This window comes from Cololabis saira, chromosome 14 (assembly GCF_033807715.1).
Source record: "Cololabis saira isolate AMF1-May2022 chromosome 14, fColSai1.1, whole genome shotgun sequence".
Taxonomy (NCBI): domain Eukaryota; kingdom Metazoa; phylum Chordata; class Actinopteri; order Beloniformes; family Belonidae; genus Cololabis; species Cololabis saira.
Genome location: NC_084600.1, coordinates 40,363,457 through 40,390,909, shown reverse-complemented (window position 1 = coordinate 40,390,909; position 27,453 = coordinate 40,363,457). Strand labels below are relative to the sequence as shown.

General features: G+C 38.6%; 2 protein-coding genes across 4 annotated transcripts; both read left to right on the top strand.

Annotated features, from left to right (window-relative positions):
• On the top strand, positions 1–7,427 carry LOC133459314 (maternal B9.10 protein-like). Its single transcript, XM_061739197.1, has 4 exons — positions 1–173; positions 1,798–1,935; positions 4,183–4,459; positions 7,143–7,427. Exons 1-4 carry the CDS (start codon positions 1–3, stop codon positions 7,353–7,355), a joined length of 801 nt encoding a protein of 266 aa, XP_061595181.1. The 3' UTR covers positions 7,356–7,427.
• Positions 7,428–19,999: 12,572 nt separating this feature from the next.
• On the top strand, positions 20,000–26,504 carry LOC133460093 (heterogeneous nuclear ribonucleoprotein A/B-like). 3 transcript variants are annotated; one of them, XM_061740619.1, is made up of 9 exons: positions 20,000–20,112; positions 21,701–21,916; positions 22,092–22,260; positions 22,372–22,530; positions 22,694–22,825; positions 23,742–23,850; positions 24,642–24,791; positions 25,062–25,144; positions 26,111–26,504. In XM_061740619.1, exons 2-8 carry the CDS (start codon positions 21,726–21,728, stop codon positions 25,130–25,132), a joined length of 981 nt encoding a protein of 326 aa, XP_061596603.1. In that variant the 5' UTR covers positions 20,000–20,112; positions 21,701–21,725; the 3' UTR covers positions 25,133–25,144; positions 26,111–26,504. The 3 variants fall into 3 exon arrangements, with proteins under 3 accessions (XP_061596603.1, XP_061596601.1, XP_061596602.1); XM_061740617.1 differs by having other exon boundaries at positions 20,001–20,112; positions 25,062–25,139; XM_061740618.1 differs by having other exon boundaries at positions 20,014–20,139; positions 25,062–25,139.
• Positions 26,505–27,453: the final 949 nt, after the last annotated feature.

Here is a 27,453-nt window from a genome sequence, read left to right as displayed (position 1 = left end):
ATGAAAGAGGAGATTGCTGCCGCCGTGTTCTTCATGGCTCGCCTGGTCAAGAGATACGGCTGTCTGAATAATGACAGCAGGGAGCGTTTCGCCACCGCACTAACTTCTGTTTTGTTCGAGAACTACAAGAACCACTGGCATCCCAGCGCGCCCACCAGGGGACAGGCCTACAGGTCAGTGGTGTGTCAGTTTGGGCCCAGTTTGCTTCCAGTTTGCTTCCCTCTGGATCACTGGGATTCTCCTGCTTCTGCTTTCAAAAATAACTTCAAGCTCAGTGTATCTTATTAATTTTGGCAGTGAAACCCATTTCAGTTCCATGACATACAGGACTGTCTCAGAAAATTAGAATATTGTGATAAAGTTCTTTATTTTCTGTAATGCAATTTATATATATATAAAAAAAAAAAAATTCTGTATATTTTTATTTTATTTCAGTTAGTTTCATAAGGACAAGATATTATTTCAGTTACCGGTAGTTTTCATTTTTTCTAAACTTTAGTTTTTATTTTTCAGTTAAGCAACATTTTTTATCACACCTAGTTTTATTTTTTAGTTTTAGTTAACTATACAGGACTGTCTCAGAAAATTAGAATATTGTGATAAAGTTCTTTATTTTCTGTATTTCAATTTAAAAAAAAAAAAAAATTCTGTATTTTTATTTTATTTCAGTTAGTTTCATAAGGACACGATATTATTTCAGTTAGTTTTCATTTTTTCTAAACTTTAGTTTTTATTTTTACTTCAGTTAAGCAACATTTTATCACACCTAGTTTTATTTTTTATTTTTAGTTAACTATACAGGACTGTCTCAGAAAACTAGAATATTGTGATAAAGTTCTTTATTTTCTGTAATGCAATTACAAAAACAAAAATGTCATACGTGCTGGATTCGTTACAAATCAACTGAAATATTGCAAGCCTTTTAATATTTTAATATTGCTGATTATGGCTTACAGTTTAAGATTAAGATTCCCAGAATATTCTAATTTTTTGAGATAGGATATTTGAGTTTTCTTACACTGTAAGCCATGATCAGCAATATTAAAATAATAAAAGGCTTGCAATATTTCAGTTGATTTGTAATGAATCCAGAATGTATGACATTTTTGCATTACAGAAAATAAAGGACTTTATCACAATATTCTAATTTTCTGAGACAGTCCTGTATAGGGACACCATAATTTACACTATTGGTTTATGCAGACAGATTTGTAGTTTCTGAGTTAAAAGCTAAAAGTTTCCTGTCCTGGACTATAGCTGCATCTTCTGGACTGGACCATTTCTTTTTTTGATATTAAAAAGTAACGTGTTTTTTGTTCAAGAGCTTACTGATAAATTGATGGAAGGTCAAATGTCTAAAAGACTGAAAGAAACTGAAGTCCAGCTAATTTGATTCAAGCCTTCGAGGGTTTAGTGTAGCACCACTTCTGACCACACGGGGGCAGCATTTCACAGTTCCAACAGGCGCTTTCATAATGACAGAAGCTCCAGTAAACTTCACCTCATCAGAGGTGTTTGCTTTCAAAGTGAACAACTTAAAAATCTGGACCCAGCTTAATAAAGTGTGGGACAGACATTTTTGTGTCAAGTAATCCCTCCCAGATTAGTCGATTTGAACTGGTTTGCGTTTTTGTGTGGATGGATACATGTGCCCTTCAAGCAACCGGGTGCAAGTTGCTTAACCAGAGCTGTGTTTTGTGCTGGCCTGCCTTGTTGCTTAACCAGAGCTGTGTTTTGTGCTGGCCTGCCTTGTTGCTTAACCAGAGCTGTGTTTTGTGCTGGCCTGCCTTGTTGCAGGTGTCTGCGTATGAACAGGGTTCGGCAGCAGGACCCGGTGCTGCAGCAGGCGTGTGACCGGAGCTTGGTGCGGTACGAGGACCTGGGCCTTCCCCAGGAGCTGACGGTGTGGGTCGACCCTGGAGAGGTTTCCTGCAGGTTGGTTCTGGTTCACTGCTGCGGCCCCATGTGGTGGTTCATCATACACTAATATACTCTAGTCAGTAATGTACGATTTGGAAAAATAGTTTTCTCATAATTCAGGAGTCGGCAACCCGCGGCTCTAGAGCCGCCCTATTGGCTCCCTGGAGCTTTTTCAAAAATGTTTCACCTTTTTTTTTCTTTTTTTCTTTTCTCTTTTATTTTCTTTCCTTTTTTCTTTTTTCCTTTTTTAATCTCGACATTTTGACATTTTTCTCGACATTTTGACTTTTTTCTCGAGATTTTACTTCGACTTTTTTCTCGACATTTCGACTTTTTTCTCGACATTTCGACTTTTTTCTCGACATTGTACTTCAACATTAATCTCGACTTTTTTCTCAACATTTCGACTTTTTTCTCGAGATTGTACTTCGACTTTTTTTTCTCAGCATTTCGACTTTTTTTTTTCTCGGCGTTTCGACTTTTTTTTTTCTCTGCATTTCGACTTTTTTTTTCTCGGCATTTCGACTTTTTTCTGGACATTTCGCCTTTCGCCATTTGCCTTCATTCTAAGGCGTATACAACTTTTTTTAATTTTTTGCGGCTCCAGACATATTTGTTTTTTTGTGTTTTTGGTCCAATATGGCTCTTTCAACATCTTGGGTTGCTGACCCCTGCCCTAATTGGTAATTTTTACCAATTGGGAGATAAATACCAGTTGGTTTTAGCTTTATTTTGGGATTGTTGTTGTTGTTGTTATTATATTAACTGATACTGTTCCCACTGGCCCCAGTGTCATTTATGGTGATGGGTTAGGGAATACTTTGTCAATAGTCTCCTAATGATGAAGTAAACCTCTGTTTTCAGTTTACACATCCTCAATTCCGTTTTCATGTTTAATTCACATAGGGCTATGCAGAGGGAAGTTACTTAATCTAAAAACCATTTAAATGTGTGGACACTCAAACCATATACACTTTTTTTTTTTTTTTTTCTCGTCAAATTGGCCCGAGAGAAGTGTGTGGTGATGCCGCAGTTACCAGACAGGTTTCCACATGGATAAAGCAACACGCCCTTAACAGGAATTGAAAACCGCTCTTTGGATTTAGCTAAAATCTGTTTCATGGCAAGAGAAGATGAGACAAATGAGATGCAATAAGCTTCTAAAAAATATTGGGGATATTGGCTGATTATCAATAGGACTGGGATGTATTGATCTGGGACGCACGGAAACTGTTCATTAGGAAATGTGTTAAATGAACCACCTCACCTTTGAGAAGGTCTTAATGTAAAGAATAAACATTCGACGAGGACAAAAGTACAAAACCCCAGATTTAAAAGTACATTTGAACAAACTTTGATAGTAAAACTGAGTATATTAGTCTGAACAGCTGCTAGAGGAAGCACGCTTATGCTAACAAATGACTTTAAATACATTAACGTTTTCTATGTTCAATGAAATCTGACATCAATTTGAAATGCAGTGTCTCATGAGAATGTAAACTCTGTTCAAACTATTGGAATGAAGTTGAGGACTGTAATTTGGGTGTTTTTTTTTTTTTAAAGAGAAATATTCCACTTGTGGTTTGACTCAAACGTATCTTTCTTTAATATGTTTCTGGAAATCAATTCATACTTTCACACAATCAGTTTTACAAATGAATTTTGAGTTAAGCTCCAATTTGTATTTATTAAATGATACACTGGATCTTCAGTTAGACCGGGAAAAAAAAGCAGGATATTAATTATGATCACATACTTCGCTAAGAAATGCATACTTTTACTTTGGAAAGATGATTCCCCTCCAATTTTCAAGTTTTTTTTTTTATCAAATTTCAGTTTTTTTTCACCATTGGAAAAATTTACTTTGGAAATATACAACCGTGGTCATATCTTTCAAGAATGTTGGTTTCCATTATTTTCAAAACTGGAGAATTTTTCCAAGGGGGACCAATGAGTATCTTTATTTTCAAACTTGTGCCTTATATGTTTGTATGGATACATATATAGTTTGATATTGTTGTTGCTGCCATTATTTATTTATTTTTTTAATTTATTTACCTATTTTTTAATATATATTTAATTTTGTTCTCCCTTAATGCATGATTTTTATTTATATATTTTTATTTATTCATTTATTTTTTCCCTGGGGCAATTGTGGAGAGGGTGGGAATGTGGGTAGAATGAAGATGTGAATTGTGAAATAAAAAAAACAAAACACAAAAAAAAAAACGTATCTTTCCACTTCTTTTTCCTTTCTGGCAGGTATGGTGAGCAGAGCAGTCCCTTCTGCGTGTCTGCGGTGGACGGCTCCCGCAGGAGGGACCGGGACTTTTCCCGCCGCATCCACGAGGCCGTGGAGCGCGCAAGCCTGGACGTCCAGTCGGGCTGCTCCTCCGACGAGGACGACGGCGTGGCGGACAAGAGCTCGAGCAGCAACAGCAGTTCATCCATGCCCTGCCCTGCCCCGACCCCGACCCCACCCACGCAGCACGAGTCCAAGACCATCCCCACCGTCAGCAACCCCAACAGCGTCTACCGGGTAAGGCCCGCTCGTGGAAACGCACACTTGCAACGTTAAAAGGTGTTGTAATATACTGTACATGCGCAGTTTAGAGTTGGAGCTTTACTTGGAATCTTGTCAGGGTTTATATAAAAGGCCTATTTTTTTTTTAGTAGGAACAGGGTCGTGGGGGCAGCAGTCTCAGCAGAGATGCACAGACTTCCTTTACTCCAGACACTTCCTCCAGCTCTTCCGGTGGGAGTCCGAGACGTTCTCAGGCCAGCCGAGAGACATAGGCCCAATCCCAATACACCCCCTAGTTTCTACCACTAACCCTAAAAATGAAGCCACAGGCGTAGGGTCCTTGTAATCTTCCCTAGGGATTGGGACACCACGTGCTACGTCACTGCGTGGTTTACGTTCGGGTACGTAAGCGACTGCGTAGTTACGTTTGCACAAACGTCACACCATATCAGGAAGCCCAGAGATAAAAGCTGTTTTAATTTCAGCTGTAGCGCTGTTAATGTCACTTTATTAAGTTTTAATATTTTTTCAGGCGTAAAAATAGATTTTAAGATCCCCAACCTGGGCTCAGTTTATCCAAATAACGCCTGTTAAGAAATTTGCTCAGATGTTTTCGGGGATGAGAAGAGCCGCCCGCGATTTATGGTTCCGCGTTAAATCGACGCAGAGCCTACGGCGTAGTACGGCGCACGTCGCCGCGTAACCTACGCCGTAGGCTCTGCGTTGGTGTAACGCGGAACCATAAATCAGCCTTTATTCTGGCGAGATCTTTGCAACAACGGGCAAGCGAGTGATTATGTACATTCACTGAGTGAATATTATGAAAGTAAAATATATATTTCTCGCTAGAAATGTAATCAAAATGCATTTTTATGCAGAAACTAACTCAAAATATTGATTTTATTCACTAAAAATTAGAAATGTCCGCCATGTTTTTTTTTGTTTCATTCAGTCTGCAAATGATGACGTAAAGAATTCTGGGAAATTTTTCTGGCCCTCTGTCGCAAAGTCAGCATCTGAAATCCCTCGCTCTGAAGGGGTAGATTAATACCCCCTAACCCTCAATATGTGCACTCCCCCTAGATGCAAAGAGGAATTGGGACACCACTACCCTCACGGGAACGCGCAAAATTTAGGGGTAGGACTGAAAAGTAGGACTAGGGGGGGATTGGGACTGGGCCATAGTCTCTCCAGCGTGTCCTGGGTCTTCCCCGGGGTGTCCTCCCAGTGGGACATGCCTGGAACTGTTTGGGGTGTTGAGTTGTTTGGGGTTTTTTGGTTTAAAGTCATCACCAAGGTCCTACATATTTTATTTAATGGCACTGGTCTTCAACATCCACCTGATCCAACTCCACTTGTCACTTTCGTGTAATTGAGCTGTGCAAATGCTCACCACTGATTTACTGAATCTCCATAAGTTTCTTCTAAAGGGCAGGAAGTCGAGAGGAAGTCATGTCTGATATGTTTTCTTATGCTGTTGTGGCGTAAACTTCAGAGGTGTCAAAAGTATTCACATTCATTACTCAGGTAGAAGTATAGATACTAGAGTTTAAAAATACTCCTGTAGAAGTTGAAGTATCAACTCAAGTTTTTTACTCAAGTAAAAGTATAAAAGTACTGGTTTCAAAACTACTTAAAGTATAAAAGTAAAAGTAATGTAAGGGGGAAAAAAGCCATTAAGGACAAAAGCCATTGAAAATGAATGTATCTTAGTATAATGCAAATATATTAAAGAACCATATATGTGTACTATTGAGCACTAACATGTGTTTCAGAGAGCAGAAGATATGATTACTATTAAGTATTGTATTCTATGCCTATAAGTATTGTAATGGTGCAAAAAGTCAAACTTCAGAGGCATGTTATCATTTATAACCTTTATTGGAATGTACATCCAAGTTTAGTAGCAGGAATCTGAGGGAACGGATGTAAGAACAAAACTGGACAAGAACATCTGAAACAACCACAACCAAATTCACTCTATCCGGATGGAGCAATTTAACTGGATAGTTTTTTTTTAAAGGCCGAAATGAAATAGAGTAACGAGGCTGTTTTTAAAATGTAAGGAGTAAAAAGTACAGATAATTGTGTGAAAATGTAAGGAGTAAAAGTAAAAAGTCGTCTGAAAAATAATTACTCCAGTGAAGTATTGATAACCAAAATTTCTACTTAAAGGAGCTTGAGGCTCCTTTTAAGAAATGAGACTCTCTAGCGCCACCCTTCACCACGACGGCCGTTGGGGGTACTGCAGCCAACAGTGAAGCCGGCACGGGAGAACGGGGAGAACGCACATGCAGCGTCATGTGACGTCACATCCACAGGACAGCGCGGGAAATTTGGGACCGAATTGCAGCACACAGCCTGTTCAAGGCAAAGGAGAGATACACTAGAGGGCTCATTCTTTTGGGCTTGGAATGCTTCATCTGACATTATTACTAGAAAAATTAAAATGTATACAGATTTTTTTCATAAATCCTGCCACAATCCGGCCTCAAGCTCCTTTAAGTAAGGTAACGAAGTATTTGTACTTAGTTACTTGACACCTCTGGTAAACTTACATTTGTTATGACATTTGAATGAAGTTCCTCTTAGTTTTTGTGTAAAGGAGATGATTCTGTCAAGTCTTTCTGCATGAACACCCATGTTCTGAGTTTGAGTGCAGTAGTTCAGTAAATGGTTCTGTTTCTTCTGTCCTCAGTTCAGCGAGTTTTCTCCAGGCGCTCCTCGGACCTGGCTGAGGGAAAAGCGGAAGGCCTTTGCCGGGGAACCTTTCCATCCTCACGTCCCGCCGCCCGGGCCTCCGCCCCCCCACTTCCCCGCCCAGAAAGGCTTCAAATCCTATCAAGCCACATTCACCTTCTCCGGGCCTCGCATTGACAAATATCACTGGGTCAGCAAATCCAGATCTTAAAGTAAGCCACGTCCAGGAGCTGAATTCAAGACTAGACTTTCTTTTTTTTGTCTTTTTTTTTTCCCTCTCCCCCCTCAGGACAGTTTGTATATCTTTTGAAAAGGATAAGTTTATTTTGATTTAAAATAATGCTGTTTAAGTATGTTTTTAAATGTATTAAAGTATTTTATCTCCCCTTCATACAGATTTTTAACTAAAAATAAAGCAAGTGTGAATAAAGTAAGCTTGAACTGTTATTAAAAATAAATAAATGTTCAACCAACTGTGCAAGTTGTCGTCTTTACCGCACCCATCATTTAAATGATGCTTCTTGTGAGTTTCTCATACAGGACTGTCTCAGAAAATTAGAATATTGTGATAAAAGTTCTTTATTTTCTGTAATGCAATTTAAAAAAAAAAAAAAAAAAAAAAAAAAAAAAAAAACACACAACATTAAGATTCACAGAATATTCTAATTTTTTGAGATGGGATATTTGAGTTTTCTTAAGATGTAAGCCATGATCAGCAATATTAAAATAATAAAAGGCTTGCAATATTTCAGTTGATTTGTAATGAATCCAGAATGTATGACGTTTTTGTAATTGCATTACAGAAAATCACAATATTCAAATTTTCTGAGACAGTCCTGTAGTAATTGGTAGGGTTTTTGTTTTTTTATATTGATATGAAGTGATATTTTCATTAATTAAACTCATAAGAAAGTAAACATGCCTTGCTTCAAGAAAATGAATACATTTTTGTCTAGTGTTCAGACTATTTTGCTACTTTGGAAGAATTCTTATCAAGAAATGCTTTTCTTGCCTCATTGCCACTATTTTGACACTATAGATCATGGCATTTTACTGCACAGGTTAGAGCATGTTGTTGGGATTAAAGGGACAGCTCTACGTTGGTTTAAATCATACCTATCTGACAGATTCCAGTTTGTTCATGTACATGAGGTTTCTTCAGAACAGTCAAGGGTCTGTTATGGTGTTCCGCAGGGTTCAGTGCTAGGGCCAATCTTGTTCAGTTTATACATGCAGCCGTTGGGAAGTATAATCCAGAATCACGGCATACAATTTCATTGTTATGCTGATGATACGCAGCTCTATTTGTCTATGAAGCCGGATGAAACAGAACAGTTAGCTAAACTTCAGGCATGTCTTAGGGACATCAAGGACTGGATGTCCAGAAATTTCCTGCTTCTAAATTCAGATAAAACAGAGGTTATCATTCTTGGTCCAGAGCATCTTAGGAAGGGATTAGATGGTGTTGCGATGGCTTCCAGTGCAACTGTGAGAAATCTTGGTGTTATTTTCGATCAGGATTTGTCGTTTAAACCATATGTCAATCAGGTTTGTAAAATAGCCTTTTTCCATCTCCGTAATATTGCAAAGATTAGGAAAATCCTCTCACAGAGTGATGCAGAAAAACTAGTTCATGCGTTTGTATCTTCTAGACTAGATTACTGTAATGTGTTGTTAGCAGGATGTCCAAGTAATTTGCTGAATAGGCTCCAGCTGATCCAAAATGCAGCAGCACGAGTACTGACAGGAATTAGCAGGAGAGACCACGTCTCTCCAGTGTTAGCGTCGCTCCATTGGTTACCCGTAAAATTCAGAATCCAATTTAAAATTTTATTACTTGCGTATAAAGCCCAAAACGGCTTAGCTCCGCATTATTTGCAAGACTTGATAGTGCCTTATGTTCCTGTCAGAGCTCTCCGTTCTCAGAGTGCAGGTTTACTCGTAGTTCCTAGAGTATCTAAATGTAGATTTGGAGGGCGGGCGTTCTGCTATCAGGCGCCACTACTATGGAACCAACTTCCAATCTGGGTTAAGGGGGCTGACACCACCTCCACCTTTAAAACTAAACTTAAAACATTTCTGTTTAGTAAAGCCTATAGTTAGTGTTTAGTAAACCTCTAGCTGGTGTTGGTAAATCTCTAGGTAGTGTAAACTTTAGTGTGTCAGAGTCGCTCCTGTGGTTTCTTGTGCTGGCCCCCCCTTCTCCTCCCTTTTCTCTCTTTTGTCCATGTTGCAGCATCCTTTGCCGGACACCGGAACCTGCAGTGTGGGAGTGAGGGGGGCAGGGTAACGGCCCCTTTTGGGCGGGGGAGAATGTTCGTCCCTCAAGACTCCTCTCCCTGGCCCTGCCCCTTCTCAACCTTTCCCCGACCCTGCACCCCAACCTGGGACTTGATGATTGGGCCGGAGCTTCGGGAGCTGTGTGCTGGCCTGCGGTCCCCACCCCCGGTCATCCCGTTGCTGCTTCCACCTGCCTGCTGTGCTGTTGCCGTCCCTGACCCACCAGTCTGGCCCTCGGCAGGAGGGTCCCCCCTGATGAGCCTGGTCCTGCTCAAGGTTTCTTCCCTCCTAAAGGGGAGTTTTTCCTTGCCACTGTTTGGCTTAAGGTTTTTCTCCCACTAGGGGAGTTTTTACCTGCCATTATTTATGTAATAACTGCTCGGGGGTCATGTTCTGGGTGTGGGTCTCTGTAAAGCGTCTAGAGACAACTCTGTTGTATTAGACGCTATATAAATAAAATTGAATTGAATTGAATTGAATTGCCGGAGGTATTTTTGCGTCGTATAAGAGGACTTGGATTTAGGCATAGACTTATTTCTAGAGAGGCGGTTTTTGCAGTGTAGCAACCTCATCCAAACTAATTACTTTGGAGAAAAAAAAATCCAGCCTGCCAGGATTTGGTGTGCAAAAATAAATAAATTGCACACTTCAGATGTTTTCTGATTGGGTCCTGGATAAACGGCACCTAAAAGGGGAACTCTCATTTGGTTTTAAGATTCAGACTTGTGACCCGTGGTTGAAGCGTGAAACCAGAAATGATCAGCTGGTTACGAGTTCATCAGGTTGAGGAAAAACGAGAAGAAAAAGCTCTGTGCACTTGGCTGATTCTGCAACGTAAGTATTAAATTGTTACCGTAATTATTACTGGTCCCTGCAGAGGAGACAGGCGGTCGATTTATAGTCTTTGGTGTATGTTTTGCTCTCGTAACCTGGTTTGATCAGCTTGGTAATGTGTGGTTCAAACCCAATTAATCACTAAAAGCAGTACTCGAGTTGTAAAAAAAAAAAAAAAAATCAGGGGGGATGGTGGATTTTATCATATGGGGACAGATAATTTGCGCTGATTAAAAATATATATTACAAATAATAGCACTGACCAAAACACCTGCAGAAATACTGCAGGAATGACATAGCAGCAGTTAAATGCAGCCTTCTGTAAGCTTTAAATATCCACTGGGCTTACATCAAATACATCAAAACACAACAATAAAAAACAGTTTTCTGAACTTATCAATATCACTCTGTCCTTCACAGGATAAGTAAAATGGAGCACTGCAAAAACTCAAAATCTTAACAAGAATATTTGTCTTATTTCTAGTTAAAATGTCTCATTTTAGTAAAGAAATCTCATTACACTTAAAACAAGACTCATCACTGGAAAAAACTATTTTCACCTGTTTCAAGTAAATTATCACTTGAAATAAGTAGAAAAATCTGCCAGTGGAACAAGATTTCTTTGCTTGTAATGAGAAGATAAATCTTGTCCCACTGGCAGATTTTCCTACTTGTTTCAAGTGAAAATTGACTTGAAACAGGTGAAAATTGTCAAGTTATTTTTCTGGTGATGACTCTAAATGTTGAAATAGCAGTAAAACCACATTCATTGATGAAATGACATAAGGGATGGAAAGGAGGGATGGCAGTTTTACAGGGGGGATGATTTGGACCGTTTTTATTTCAAGGGGGGATGCCCCTCATCCCCCCTCAACTCCAGTACTGACTAAAAGTGATACTTTTCATTTTTGTGATTTTCCCAGATGAGGTATTGAATATGCAAACTTATCTTTTTGTTCAATATTCAAACTTAAACACTTTTGAATGCTGAGGAGTTCATTAAATTCAAAATATTTGTTTTGATTTTACTACATTTTTGGCCCTGTGATGAACTGGCTTTACTCTGAAGGCAGATGGGAAGAGCTCCAGCAGATCCCTGAGACCCTAAAAGGAAATAAGCAGGTATACAATGATGTTGCATCACTTAACTGACTTTTTTTTTTGTTTTGTTTGACTTTCCTAATGGAAATATTCAAATCTAAATCATTTCTGCATCAACAGCCTTACTAAGTTGTCACTAAAATATTTAATGCCATGCATCATCATTGGACACGTCATTACTGTCTATTTATCTTTACAAAACACTGGCCATGCTCGTGTACGATAACCTTTAACAGTTGCGCAGCAGATTAGTCTTGCGCTAGGGTGCAGTCATCTTGAAACTTCGGTGCAATATGGTATTAAGTGGCTGATAAGGATAATTTTATTTATAAATGATTTTTAATATGGAAATCTTTTTTTTTTTCTTTTTGGGTGTGCACATCACAAAAGCATTTCAGTTCTGATGGTGATAAAAACATGTTTGTAGTCAAAGCGTAACTTTCATCTTGATTCTGGTTAGATTTTGTTAAACCAGGTAAAGTAACAGCAGTCAACAGATTTACAGCTTTGTAAAAATAAAAACATAATTTATGTACCTTTATTTCACAGCCGTAACTATATGGGGTTGGATATTTGTTTACCTCCATCAGGTGAAACTATATGCCATAAATAAATGTTTATACGATAAGGGGGTGTAGTCTTTTTTTGCATGATAGCCACATTGCAGTCAGCTGTATTAATGGCTAGCTGCCATTAATTTAGCTACTTAGCTCTGAATTCACAGCTCAGATGTCAAGTTTATTTATACAGAACATTTCATCAACAAGGTGATTCAAAGTGTTTTACAGAGACATAAAAAAATTAGCAATAGATAAAAACAGTAGTTAAAGGAGCTGTATGTAAGAGCAATAATAAAACGAATCATAAAATTACCCCGATATGTCAACAGACATTTAAAAATCATGTTCATTTCAAATATTTATGTCACTGACAACAGCACTCAAGCCAGGATATTCCAGTTTAAAAAGAGGAGTTGCAGCCCTCAACTAATGTTTATGTTGTCATTTTTTGTTTTGGCCTGAAGCTCCACCCTCCACCTATCTCCCAATCACCAAGTCAGTATTGTTTCTGAAGCTCCACCCTCCACCTATCTCCCAATCACCAAGTCAGTATTGTTTCTGAAGCTCCACCCTCCACCTATCTCCCAATCACCAAGTCAGTATTGTTTCTGAAGCTCCACCCTCCACCTATCTCCCAATCACCAAGTCAGTATTGTTTCTGAAGCTCCACCCTCCACCTATCTCCCAATCACCAAGTCAGTATTGTTTCGGCATCCGGGTTGCCAGCTCGGCTCTAATTATGGCAGCCATGGCAGCCTACGTTCCTGCTGCATTCTGCAGCCTACCTGGCAACCTCTGGTCGGGGGAGGAGGGGGAGGGTACACGCCGCTCAACAATATTTTGAAAGTGACTGCAGTACCAGTTTTGGCCATTTCTTACAGACGGCTCCTTTAAGATATGATCAATTTTTGAAACTCAAGCTCAAAAGCATCAGTGCAGTGTGTGTGTTTGAGTCTGTGTAAATGTGACAAAACATGCAAAAACAAACATTTTTCCCAAAGAATCACTCATTGATGTCATGAGATTGACGTGTACGTGGATAAAAGGGATAAAAGAAAAGTAACAGCTCAACGTAGCCTAACGTAGCGGAGTAAGAGTCACAGTTTCTTCTTCACAAATCTACTCAAGTAAATGTAACTCGTTACTACCCACCTCTGGGACCACATATGGATAAAAAACCACTCACATATGCCTAGATTTACTCTTCTGGGAAACTTGTAGTCTCCTTTGGTGGACAGCTAACAGCTGAGCCACAGAGTCAGACGGTGACTTGCTTTGGCTGTCCGGCTAACAACTGATGGCCACAGTAGCTCTGGCTCTCAGTCGGAGCTTCAGAAGACTTTGGGCCAGTCCCAATCCCCTTGTGATTGACCGAAATAAATATTAACTAACTAACTAACTAACTACCCCTACTTTTCAGCCCTACCCCTAAATTTAGCGCGTTCCCGTGAGGGTAGTGGTGTCCCAATTCCTCTTTTCATCTAGGGCTAGTGGACTTAACGAGGGGTAGGGGGTATGAATCTAGCTCTTCACAGCGAGGGATTTCAGATGCTGACTCACTGACCGAGGGATAGAGAAATTTCCCAGAATGCTTTACGTCATCATTTGCACACTGAACCAAACAAAAAAACATGGCGGATATTTCTAACTTTTAGTGAATAAAATCAATATTTTGAGTTAGTTTCTGCATAAAAATGCGTTTTGATTACATTTCTAGCGAGAAATATATATTTTACTTTCATAATATTCACTCAGTGAATGTACATAATCACTCGCCTGCTTGTTTTTTCAGATCTCGCCAGAATAAAGGCTGATTTATGGTTCCGCATTACACCAATGCAGAGCCTACGGCGTAGGTTACGCGGCGACGCGCTGCGTACGGTGCGCGTCGCCGCGTAACCTACGCCGTAGGCTCTACGTCGATTTAATGCGGAACCATAAATCGCTGGCGGCTCTTATCATCTCCGAAAACATCGGAGCCAATTTCTTAACAGGCGTTATTTGGATAAACTGAGCCCAGTTTGGGGATCTTAACGGTTACTTTTACAGCCTGAAAAAATATTAAAACTTAATAAAGTGGCATATTAACAGCGCTACAGCTGAAATTAAAACAGCTTTCAGCTCTGGGCTTCCTGATATGGTGTGACGTATGTGCAAACGTAACTACGCAGTCACTTACGTACCCGAACGTAAACCACGCAGTGACATAGCAAGTGGTGTCCCAATCCCTAGGGAACATTACAAGGGCCCTACTCATTTTTACGGCTAGTGGTACAAAGTAGGGGGTGTATTGGGATTGGCCCTTTATTCTTGATCTTGCAGTCTGGTTTCAGGTGTCCTATTGGTAGCAACATGAAATCATTGACAAAATCACAATGAATGTAAGGTCACATCACTTAGTATGTGCTAAAATATTATTTCAATTCAGTCAGCTCTTGCCAAGTTGGTGTTCTCCATGACTGACAAAGCAAGCTTTAGGGGCACAAACGTTCAATAAATAGCAAAGTTTTATGACAAAATTATAGGTTGGTTGGAGTAAAAAGGTTTCACTGACTTCCAATGGTCTCTTGCAGAGTTTGTAGATGTGTTTTTGGTTTGGTTTTGTGCAGTTTAATAGCATCTGGTGGCCGTAACCACATTTGGCCACCTTGTGTTTCTGCTCCTTTTTTAACACGGACGCTGCATTTCTTTTGAACTCAGAATTCAGTACTCAGGACTCAGGTCAATCTGGGAAAACCCCTCAAGAGAGCCCCTCTTCAAGTGCATTTAACAGTTTTTCCATGCCTAATAACACTGTAGTTACGGAGGTGGTGTGTATATATTTGTGTAAAATGCTTACTAAATTTTATACAAATCAAAAAAGTGCCCAAAACATTAGCCGCAGCTTTTAATTTAAGGTTGATCTTCCTGGTAGTAAAACCCCTAACCGGACCACTCAGCCACCACGGTCTCTCTGTGTCAAAGCAACTTATAAATAAATGACTAAATGGATGGCCTGCCTCTTGCTCTGAGATAGCTGATAAAATATCTACAGCCTGGTTTCACTCCAGCTTACTGTAAACTTAAAAGCACACTCCAATTAAAATTAATCTTAAATACCAATAAAACACAACTCATGATATTTTCAGAGGCAAAAATCAAAGTTCCTGAATCTTCCATCTCCCTTTACTTTCCAGGGTACTGAGATTGAGCTAGTTAGTTGAGCTTTTTGACTAAAAAAATTAAGCTGAAATTGGGCTATTTCTTTAGAATTAAGTCTTGCCTTTTTCTTTTGAATCCAAAACGAGACTTGTCTCTGCTACTTGTATGTCTGAGCATGATGATGGGGATGTGATTTATATCCATGCCTCCTCAAAATCATACATCATACATAAAAAGGAGGCAGGAGAACACACCAAAGGACTCTTTATCAATGCAGGATTAACTAAACTTAAAGATATTGTTGAGTTACCGACTTTATTAGTTATGTTCAAGGCAAGAGGCAGAACATTGCCTGAAAATATAAAACGTTTTTTTGTGTTTAGTTCAGAAAATAAGGACCATAGGAGGAAATTTGATTTTAAACATCCGTTTGCACGAACTACTTTAAAACAAATGTGTATTTCAGTATGTGGTGTAAAATTTTGGAACTCCTTAACAATTTAGAATTGTTTTTATTGAATTGAATTGAATTGAATTTACAATAAAGGATTGTAAAAATATTCACCAGTTCAAGAAATTGTATAAAGACAACATAATCAGACAATATGAATATAACGGGTAAAATATCTTTTGTTGTTTTTTTGTTTTTGGTGTGTTATTGTTATAAACAATATGTATTGTTTTATTTTTTTTGAGAAAGGGGCTTGTAATATAAGGCTTTCTTCTTCTTGCCCCTTTTCGATCATGGAATGGATACGGAATAAATAAATAAATTGTAATTGAAATTGAAATTGAAAATATCCACATTCACTTGACACACTATCTTGGAGCTCTGAGGTTCATCATCTCAAAGCTTTGATTTACTATTGTAACCCGTCTGTGTGCTTAGTTCTCTCAGGTTGAATGGTCCACTTTGTCCTGCCGTGGACTTACACACTGCCATGTTTTCATTTACAAAAGTTATCATTGGTGTTCTCCCTTCCTACCTACAGACTTACAGCTTTTTAAAAAAAAACCTGAAAGTTTTTGTCTTCACTCCTAAGACTTGATTCTTTTAACTGGACCTAAATTCTGAACTGAGACGACTCCCTACGCTTGGAATCGGCTCCAAACCAAATAGAAATGCAAGGATCTGGTGTCATTACATGATTTTTAGTATAATTTAAATATTCTATATACATCCACTTCTGGCTGTAGATATGACTGATCATCGTCAGTCATGTTTACACTTTAAAGGCAAAACTTGAGAGATTTGAAATAAGTGATCATTTTGGACCTTAACGCTGGCAGACTTTGATGACGTTGCTGGTATTATGTAGCGCTTATGTACATATTTAATGTATATATTGTTGTTATTATGTGTGTTTTGTAACTCATATGCTGTCAACCGCTGTCTGTCTTGGCCGGGCACTCTTGAAAAGGAGATTTTTAATCTCGTGAGTTGTTTTTTTTTCTTCTCCCTGGTTAAAATAAGGTCAATAAATAAATAAATGAATAAATAAATTATGTGACCGGTGACTACACCAGTGAACAAAGAACTGCTGTAAATACAGAAGAGTAAATAAACCCCTGAGAGTGTGGTTATTTGAAAAATGATGCTTTTAAGCACCGATGAGGATGAAGTCTGAGGATGGCCGCGTTAAACTTGACAGGTGACACTTGGGACATTCCTTCGTCAGACCATAAACAACTGATAAAATATCTTCTTTGATCCAAAAATAAACCACATATTTCAAACACCCCCTTTACGATTTTACTGGCCAGCACTCGTCCCAAAGCCTCAACAAAGACTTGATCTGCTGTAACTAAGCTGCTGACTGATCTGTAGTAGCCAGTCCTTGTTTTTATATCTTTACTACCATGCTGCTAATGAGGAAATGAGGAAAAAGCTTGTTTTTATTCTTTGTTTTTGCTTTTTTTCATACTGTACCAATAATGAAATGTAATGAAATGAGGTTCCGGGATAGATGCAATTTTTGCCTATAGGAGTATGTGCAATGTCGTTCACTGCTGCTTGGTTTCTTACTAATTTTATTGTGGTATTGAGTCTGATATCTGTTGCTGTCTGTATGTGTTGATTGTATGTGTTTTTATACGCTATGCATGTATTTGATGCCTAAAACAAATTTCCCTAGTGGACATTAAAGTGTAACTCAACTCAACTCAACTTGATTACGCTCACATCAAAAATGTTAAATTCCCCAACAACTCAGTTCTGCAACACTTGGCGCCAATGGCGTCAATTCAGTTGAAAGTAAGTTATGGCAAGGTTAGGAGTCACAGAACTTAACTGGAGTATCAATCAACACGTCCAGCAAATACTCATCACAGAAGTCTGATATGTAGCTTATCTGTGTGGTCAAGAAAATTGGAACTTTTTCAAATGCAGTCTCGCTCACTGCAAAAACTCAAAATCTTACCCGGAATATTTGTCTTATTTCTAGTTAAAATGTCTCATTTTTAGTCAAAAAATCTCATTACACTTAAAACAAGAGTCATCACCAGAAAAATAACTTGTTATTTGACCATTTTCACCTGTTTCAAGTAAATTTTCACTTGAAATAAGTAGAAAAATCTGCCAGTGGGACAAGATTTATCTTCTCATTACAAGCAAAAAAATCTTGTTGGCAGATTTTTCCACTTATTTTAAGTGAAAATCTACTTGAAACAGGTGAAAATAGTTGTTTTTGAGTCTTGTCTTAAATGTAATGAGATTTTTTTTTACTAAAAATTTGACATTTTAACTAGAAATAAGACAAATATTCTTGTTAAGATTTTGAGTTTTTGCAGTGTATAATAACTAGTGCATTTGTAGTTATTCTATATGTATTAAGTAATAGAATAATCAATACAAATAGACACAGAGTAATTCCATAAATGTATTTAAAAAACAAACATTTACATTTTCCCTTGAAGCCAAGGTGTGGCGGCTGCCGTACCTTGCCATACTGAATTGACGCCCCTGCTTGGCGTTACCAAATTCAAAGTGAATGGACGGCAATGCTGAGGGCGTTTTCACCACGTTATGTGTGGGTGTACCATAAATTGCATAAGAGGGACTAAGATGTTAGAGGATGGAGTTTTCCACAGACATGTAAACTATCCAGAGCATCCAATGGCCTATCCATCCATCCATTATTTTATTGATACGTGCTTTTCCTTTTCAGGTCTGCTGGAGCTTTTCCAGTTCTCTTTTAGTAAAAGGCAATTGCTCGCATGCACTCCAATAGGAATGACTTACTTACATACAAGTCCAGGGGCCAGAGCCCAAAATTTCACTTGTCAGTTCCACTCAAGGTGACAAAACTTAATTATGATTTTTGAAAAGATCCATGTCTATAGATGATATTCTGGTATGATAACCTTCCTGAGTGGCAGCTGGATCATAGTTATCAGCTCATGAAGTTCAGAAAATTACATTTTAGATGCTGGTGCATATCCTGGTTTAGACTCATGTACAGGAAATCTGTCAATGTTTCACAATATTGTCTTTGGTATCATTTTAAAGGAGACCTTTTAAGCATTCATTCAAGCTAAGATGTGAATCTTTCTGACCAACATAGAGGTCACTGCAGCTCTTTAAACTATAAACAACACACACAATTTTCGCCTAAATGATAAACTGTCTTTTAGCCCTGTGTCATCTAGGAACAACAGAGACACAAAATACAGACATGGATATTTTCAGAAATTATAAGCAAGTTTGTCACCTTGAATGGTACTGATATCTGGTCTGGACTATTCATGCTTTTCAACAGTGGAAGGAAGCTTGAGTACCCAAAGAAAACTGAAAACTGCACACAGAACAACAATGCTTCCCTGGGTTGATCACTGTTTTTTCAAAAATATATTGACAGATAAATATAAAACACAAACAGCCTTATTTTGTACTTCTATAAAGACCTAGATAATCTGCAAACTGCCAACTGATTCCTGTTTCCCAGAGAAAAAGATGGGATGCTGGATCCAGTCTTCTCTTATGTTTACATGACCCGTTCTGTCATCCTTTCTTTCTGTAAATATGTTTATTGCATATCCATGTACGTCTTTTGGTCAGTGTGCACGGTAGGAATGGGTGATGTTTTTTACCGTTCACGATATACCGTCAAAAAAAGTCCCCACGGTAAGAATTTGTCATTTCGCGGTAAAAAAGATAAATTCCCGTTGATGACGTTTTTGTGTAAAGCCTGAATTATGGTTCTGCGTAAAATCGACGCACAACGTACGTGAAGGAAGGAAGGAAGGAAGGAAGGAAGGAAGGAAGGAAGGAAGGAAGGAAGGAAGGAGCCTAAAAGAAAGAAAGAAATTAAGAAAGATATGAGTCTGAAAGAAATATATGAGCCAGAAAGAAAGAAAGATATGAGCCTGAAAGAAAGAAAAAAAGAAATATATGAGCCTGAAAGAAAGAAAGAAAGAAAGAAAGAAAGAAAGAAAGAAAGAAAGAAAGAAAGAAAGAAAGAAAGAAAGAAAGAAAGAAAGAAAGAAAGAAAGAAAGAAAGAAAGAAAGAAAGAAAGAAAGAAAGAAAGAAAGAAAGAAAGAAAGAAAGAAAGAAAGAAATCCCGTTGATGAGGCGTTTAGTAGCATTTAGTATCTTTTAGAGCAGTGTTTTGGGGGCTCCAAAACTGAATGTGGTGATAGATTTATAGTTAAAAGATGGAGTTTTTAATCGTATTTTTTATTGTTATCGGGATAAATGCCAGAAATCATTGTGATACATGTTTTAGTCCATACCGCCCATCCCTAGTGCACGGTAACTATCCAAAAACAGCATTGTTCCTGCAGGAACAGAAGGGGAAAGGAAGAGCATTCGGCTGCTAACTGACTAACTAAAAACGTGCCCTCTTTGTCACGGCGGGATCGCGGCACCGACCAATCAGGTCACGCCTTCATATTTGAATCGGAGCGCGTCGTCCAATCAGGGACGCGCTTGCTCCGACGTCCCGTGGCGCCTGCGCACATCCGGTCGTATATATGTTGCCACGAGTTAGCGGTGAGTTTGGAGAGTGTCCATTTTGAGCAGCGAGTCGGCGTCTCCGGATTATTCACTTCAAGTAAGTCAAGACTGCGTTTTTACAAAGGTAATTTAACAAACACGGGCGGGTTTTGAATATTTATACAGTATTTTACCCCTTACTGCGCCCGGGGGGTGTTTGTTTGTAAGTGCGTCCTCATGTGGGTTAAAGCTAACTGCTGTTAGCCACCGCGGGAGCTAAAGTACGTCAACGCCAAACCTCGAAATTTACCTCGTTTTGTGTCGTTTTCTCGTGCAATCAAGTTAAGGCTCTAAGTATTTTAAAAATCAGGTATTTTGGGGTGTAGGTGGTGTTTAGTTGGGGGGTTTTGGCTGCAGAAACAGAGCGTTCCGGCCTCGGTTTCTGCAGCAAAGCGCGGTCCGAGGGAACAACATGGAGACCTTTGTGTTGCTGCTGCGGATAAAAGCCCCAAACCGGGGATCAAACCCAAAATCAGACCCCACCATCCCGGCCACACACTCCACACAGAGAGATCTTTCATTTAAAGGTTCTAAATTGTGTAAACTGTGTATTTTTTGATTAATTTCGCAAGAATGGTTTTATCCGGCACCACGCTGCAGCGTTACCTGCATGGCGGCTTTAAGAGCGTTTCGTAATTGATGATTTTCTGTTTCACTTTTAACTCACTGGGACGTACAATTGTACTGATTTTCTGAGTTTCTTTTTTTAATTTAGTAGTTAAAAACGAGCCAAGAGGAATTTAACCGGTTAAATTCCTGTATATTTGGCTTGTTGACGATAATCACGTTATTTCGCTCCGTTTCTGCCCCAGCCGTCGTATCACGTCTGTTTGCAGTAAATGTTGTAGGTTATTGAAAACTTAAATATATTACTGATAAATACCGTGTTTTGTAACCCCCCCCCCCCCCCCCCCCATCTTCCAGTTAACTCAAAGCCAGCAAACAATTGTAATGAGATTTAACCCTTTAAATACCAATTTATTAGTGTTTGTGTATACATTTCAGCCTTTACGCAACATTATTTCGAACACATAAGGAAAAATTATAACATTTTAAAACAAATTCTTTGTTTCAAAGAACATACAGGAAAAAAAACACAAAAACGTAATACAAACAGGGAAAGAAAGAAAAAACTGTCCAAAGAGGAGCAGGTAGAAGTAAAACGTATTTAACCCTGCCCCTTTGTTACCTCTATTATAAAATAAACATACATATTAATAATAAATGACTGCTAATTTACCTATTAGGCTACAGATTTTCCCATTGGTTGAGCCTTTGCACCTAACCAGCTAACAAACACTATTTCCTTAACATAACTCCTCGATCAAATAACTTCCCAACTTGGATATTTTTGCAAGAGTTACTAATCTTGTGGTTTGGTTCAATCTTGTAGAACCAAAGCTCTTCCTCTTCTGGTTTACTGTTGCACAGCCTTATTTAAATACATTGATGAAAGGAAAGAAGGTGGTCTTTCCACATGTGTGGTAGAAAGTTTTGCACATTTAGTGATTCCACAATTCTGTCTCATTTATGTGTATATTAGTGGCTCCTCCATGCAGTCTTGTAGCAGGATGTCACAAAGCAATAGTTTCTTGGAGCTTGTGATGTTAATTTCAAGTCTAATTTTAATCCTTGTCCCATCTCAGTCCCTTGAAGAGACACACAGTCAGAATGGCGGACGCTGAGACTCTGCTAATGGAGACATCGGAGCAGAACGGCAACGAGGGGGAAGAGGACCAGAATGGAGCGGAGCAGGAACAAGAACAGGAGCAAGAGCAGGAGCTCGAGCTGATGGTCGGCGACGACGGCCAGGACACAGATGGAGGCAAGATTGATGCCAGCAAAGAAGAGGAGGATGCCGGGTGAGTTGCATCGAGAGTATACAAACAAATCTGACGTTTAAGGACCAATGTAAAGCTTAGTATAGACACGATTTATCGTTTTTACCCCTAAAAGGTGGGTTTACTTTGGGCTTCTGAGCCGTGGACGTGGTTTTCAAATGGTTTTTGTGGTGTTTTGTGTTTGTTGTGTCGGCAGTAAAATGTTTGTTGGCGGCCTCAGCTGGGACACGAGTAAAAAAGACCTGAAGGATTACTTCAGTAAGTTTGGGGAGGTGTCAGACTGCACCATCAAGATGGACTCAAACACTGGTCGATCCAGAGGTTTTGGCTTTGTTCTATTTAAAGAAGCGCCCAGCGTTGATAAGGTGAAGCATTAATCCCGAACATCAGCGAAATAAAACAATGGGCTGTGCCACCGTCAGAGCCAGCAACTGTGGTTAATTCATGTTTTTGATTTAAAACGCGTTTGTGTTCAGGTGCTGGAGCAGAAGGAACACCGGCTCGACGGTCGTCAGATCGACCCCAAGAGGGCAATGGCCATGAAGAAGGAGGCCGTCAAGAAGATCTTTGTGGGGGGTTTGAATCCCGAGACGACCGAGGACATGATCAGGGAATATTTTGGTGAATTTGGCGAGGTCAGTTTCAAAGACGACACTTTTTTCTCTCTTAAAAATGATTTAGACACTGAACAAAGTAGGCTAGCCACTCTTTAATTAACCGCATCAAACCGCATTGTTTTGTATTTATTTAAAAAATATATATATCACATTTATTCTGGTTTTGTTTTTGATTTTTCAGATTGAAACTATTGAACTCCCCATTGATCCCAAATCGAAGAAAAGGAGGGGTTTCATTTTCATCACATACAAAGACGAAGCCAGTGTGAAGAAGTGTCTGGAGAAGAAGTACCACACCATCCAGGGAGGCAGAGTATGTACATGATGTGTCTCTAAAAAAACTGACTATTGTCTTGAATATTAAAGTACTGAGTTTGATGAGTGCATTATTACATAACTGTTTAAAACGCCAGAGTGTCTTGATCCTGGAGGCGCAAGTTAATGAGGTCTGAGTGTAAAGTCGGGCTTTCCAGTGGCGCAAAGCCGGCTGGCTTTTTTCTTTTTCCTCTTTTAATATATATATATACTTCGTTATGGTTATGCTGCCAACTGGAGCATGCTCTGTATTTCATTTAAATTGGTGGGGGTTGTGGCGTTCTGATTTTTGTTTTAAAGCATTAAATGCATAAACAAAATACTGTGGAGCCACAGCAGCTACATACTTTTGGAATATGTATTGTATTGATTTATAGTATTACTCTAAATATGAGAAATCCATTTTCAAAATTGTTTAAATTAACGTGGAGACATTTTGAAAAGCTTCTATATTGAGATTATTGTTGAACAAATTGACGTTTCATTTTTTTTTTTTTCATTTAATTATTTATTCAAACAGGTTAAAACAAAAAAAAAAATCAGAATACATAAAATGTATATACCGAAAAAACATAAACAAAGCAAATTAAAGAGACAAATCTATATGTAGATAAATATTTCCTGTTTAAATCAGTCTGATTGACTAAGCGTTTGTATTAAGTCTGATGGCAGCATCTTATGGTCTGATTTATTGTATATTATTTTAGCCCTCCTATACCAAGCATTCACTTATCTGGACTGCAGTAAATGTAATTTAGACTGTTTTAATTTTTGATGGACTGATGTGCATCATTCCATTTTTTGCACTGAGCCAAAATCCCAAAAAGATTGTAGTTATCGGGAGTAAAGGGAGCCTGGCGATGTTGAGCTTCATGGTGTATGTATCTAAAAGGTCTTGCTCTTGTGTGTTTCAGTGTGAGCTGAAGATCGCCCAGCCCAAAGAGGTTTACCAGCAGCAGCAGTACGGCGGTGGACGTGGCGGCGGCTACGGAGGAGGAGGACGTGGAGGCCGGGGCCGTGGAGGTGAGGACCAACAATCTGCACATTGATGGTTAAATTATCGTGTTTTCCAGGCTACATGTTGTGTTTTTTTTACTCTGGGGCGACTTATGTGTGAAATTACACATTACCGGTATATCATTTCACATGTTTTCACATTAAACCATGAGGGGGCGCTGTAGGCCTGTGTTGATAATTTCAACATTGGCGGTAACTTTAAAACGTAAGTGACGTAGAAGAGGAAGCGCCGCATCTTTTACCTCCAGAGTTAGCAGAGTTGTTTAAAAGTGACACTGAGGATGATTTCCTTGGATTTTAGTTATTTGGAGTGACACGGAGGGTTTGGTAAACTTCTTAACATGTTATTTATGCTATAGTTATCTGAGTAACTCTTGATATGTTAACACACCAGGCACGTTCTCGGTTGTCATGTAACGTAAGCAAACCGTACAATTATTCAGCCTGTTGCCTGTGTTTTTATTTAATATTGCCTTTCAAGATGTCTGTTCTTGGTGTTGGATTTTACAAAATACATTTCCACCAAAAATGCGACGTATACTCCAGTGCCACATGTTTTTTCCTTCTTTATTATGCATTTTATGGCTGTTGCGACTTATAGTCCGGAAAATACGGTGCTCTCTTCCCAGAGTGATGGCCAATTAGAAATCGAGCATGTTTGGTGGTTTATTTGTTTTTTTTTTGTCTAGAATAGTTGGGAAATGCTTCTGTATTGAGTTAAATTTCCGAGAACACGTATGCAGGTTAGATGTCTGTGCCAGAAGACATCAGCATGAACCTCTGCCTTGTGTTTTCAGGACAAAGCCAGAACTGGAACCAGGGTTATGGAAACTACTGGAACCAGGGCTACGGTAACCAAGGCTACGGTGGATACGGGGGATACAGCGGCTACGGCAACTACGACTACACCTCTGGTTACTATGGATACGGCACTGGATATGATTACAGTAAGTGCAGACATGCTCACTTATTAATTAACTAAAACTCCATAGAAGAAATGTAAATGATGTATATGAGCTCTTATTTAAAAAAAAAAGGCCAATTTGTAATTGTAACACTCAAATTGGCATGTTATTTTCAACCTTTTTGCATTGCGTGAAGTTGAATATGCATCCTTAGATGTGGACACTCAACCTGAGTGAGGAGTCGTGCTGTTAATAGACTGAGCAAACTGAAAAATTATGGTATGTAAATGTTTTGATTTGTTTGCTCCACAGACCAGGGCAACGCCAACTATGGGAAAACCCCAAGACGAGGGGCGCACCAGGCCAACTACAAGCCATACTGATCACCTGGTACGGTACGACCTCAAAGCTTTGTCTGAGAAGTTATTGTTTTAAAGCAGGGGTGTCAAACTCATTTCACATCGGGGGCCACATCCGGCCTCGGTAGATGTCAAGTGGGCCGGACCATTAAAATTATACCATACATGCTATATTATTATAGCTATATTATAGCATGTATGGAAGTCACACTCAAAATAATATGTCTTTCCTTTGTTTTGGTGTAAAAAAAGCACAAGAACATTAGGAAAATGTTGAAATTCCTTTTTACAAAACATTTCATGGAACACCTCATATTTATGGAGGATTTTTTGTGCCTAAATACATCATTAATTAAAATTAGAATGAAATATACTATTAATTAAAATACAATTCATTTTAAGTAAAAAAAAAAATATATATATTTATTTCAGCATTTAATTTAATGACATTTAATTAATGATTTCGTGTTGGTGTGTGTGAATCATGAAATGTAAAACTGTCAGTTTCACTCATCAAACAAAATCATTAATTAAATGTGTCATTAATAAATTAAAAGCTGAAATGATACATTTTTATTTACTTAAAATGAATTGTATTTTGATTAATTACTGACGTATTTAATTGTAATTAATTAATGACACATTTAATTAATGATATATTTCATTCCCATTTTAATTAATTAATGATGTATTTATTTAATTTTGGCACAAAAGATCCTCCATACATATTTCCTTAGACAAATGTGCAATTTACTTTTATCATATATGCATTGCAAAGGCACAAAACTTTAACAAGTAATTGGTATTGAAAAATATAGTAATGCACCTTTAGATTAAATGAGATTTTATAAAGAAGCAGATGGCGCATTGATACCGCTGTTTTCTACTCTGATCAAAACACTGCGCCCCCTAGCGGATAATACATGAATTGCATCTTATTAAAAATTTGAATTCCATCTTTTATGCATTTTCTCACTTTTAACTTGCTTTTTTCCTTCTCAGGAAACCAGGGATCCGGTGAGATCGATGGCTGGACGGACACACTGGGCCCCGCTCGACCTCTTTTATGACAGACCATTTGTACAGAAAACACCAGAAATGTAACTTTTCCGTGTCTTCTTTTTGTTTTTTTGTTTTGTTTTTTCCCCTCCCTTGCCGCCCCCTTATTTTTTCTTTTTTTTCAATTCTATGATTTTTGTTTTAAGTTTCGTGCCCCCCTTTTTTTTCCTTCCACATTTCCACAGGAAGTGTAATTTTTACTGTACTTTTTGGTACCTGTTTTGATTCTAATGTATTGTAAGGGTTGTATTTTACATGTCTGCTGGCTTTACAGGTTGAAAATTGTGGCGCTGTAAAGGAGCTTTTTTTGACAAATAAAAAAACCAGTTTTCAGTAATATATAATTTTTTTTTTTTTGGTCCCCAGAGTGTGACTTAAACTGGACAGTTCGCACAGTTTAGCCCCCACATCCCCCCTGATACCATCACTTTGTCCTGTATCAAGGATGTAAAAGTTAGCACTGATGAAATGAAAATCGGATGGGCTGCCGAACATTAAAAAAAATGCTAGCATGCTTTTGTTATACTTGTTAAACTACATGTGTTTGAGACTAACTGGGTCAAATCTCAACCAACGACCCGTCGCTCACTTTCACACAAGTCTAATGTGCACTATTGTAAGCTCATTATGATGGAAAACTAATGGTCCTTTCTGCTGCAAATTAACTTTTGCATCAGCAATCGGTCAGTGTTTTGAAATCTCAATGAGCCTTTGAAACTGGTAAATTTAAATTAATCCGCTTTTTATTTCTTTGCCATCCAATGTAATACCTGTAAATGTTGCTGAAATATTTGATTTAATCTATTGGGTTCATATTCAAATGTCTTACTTTCTTGACAAAGACGAGCAGTATTATGCAGAAGTTGGTAAAAAAAAACAACCTTTTTTTTCATTATTATTATTCTGGTAAATTAATCCATACATACTGATAGGTCGACTCAGGGCTCAATTTGCTACATGTGTGTAACAGATTTGGACCACCCCAGGCCTCCCAGAAGTGTCCAGTGGTGTGTTAAGTGAAAATACAACTTTGTGAAATGCATACAGTTTTTGTAATCGCAGTAATGTTAAGTAAAAAATGTCTTTCAGTTCTAATGGTCACACCGGGTTGATGTAGCAGATCATTTACTCCCAACCCCTCCGGCTCCGAACCTCATCCACGTGGATGCTTCCCGGTCCTAATCCAGCCTGATTACAAGAGTTTATTTGATACCAGTCGTCCTGTAGTTTCTCGTAGATTTCTGCAAAGGATATTTAGTTTGACCAGTCCTTTAATGAGGGGTAGA

Coding starts and splice junctions, on each gene's coding strand:
- LOC133459314 (XM_061739197.1), top strand. CDS start 1: ATGAAAGAGGAGATTGCTGCCGCCGTGTTCTTCATGGCTCGCCTGGTC. Junction 174..1,797: donor ACCAGGGGACAGGCCTACAG/GTCAGTGGTGTG, acceptor GCCTTGTTGCAG/GTGTCTGCGTATGAACAGGG. Junction 4,460..7,142: donor ACCCCAACAGCGTCTACCGG/GTAAGGCCCGCT, acceptor TTCTGTCCTCAG/TTCAGCGAGTTTTCTCCAGG.
- LOC133460093 (XM_061740619.1), top strand. CDS start 21,726: ATGGCGGACGCTGAGACTCTGCTAATGGAGACATCGGAGCAGAACGGC. Junction 21,917..22,091: donor AAAGAAGAGGAGGATGCCGG/GTGAGTTGCATC, acceptor TTGTGTCGGCAG/TAAAATGTTTGTTGGCGGCC. Junction 24,792..25,061: donor CGGCACTGGATATGATTACA/GTAAGTGCAGAC, acceptor TTTGCTCCACAG/ACCAGGGCAACGCCAACTAT.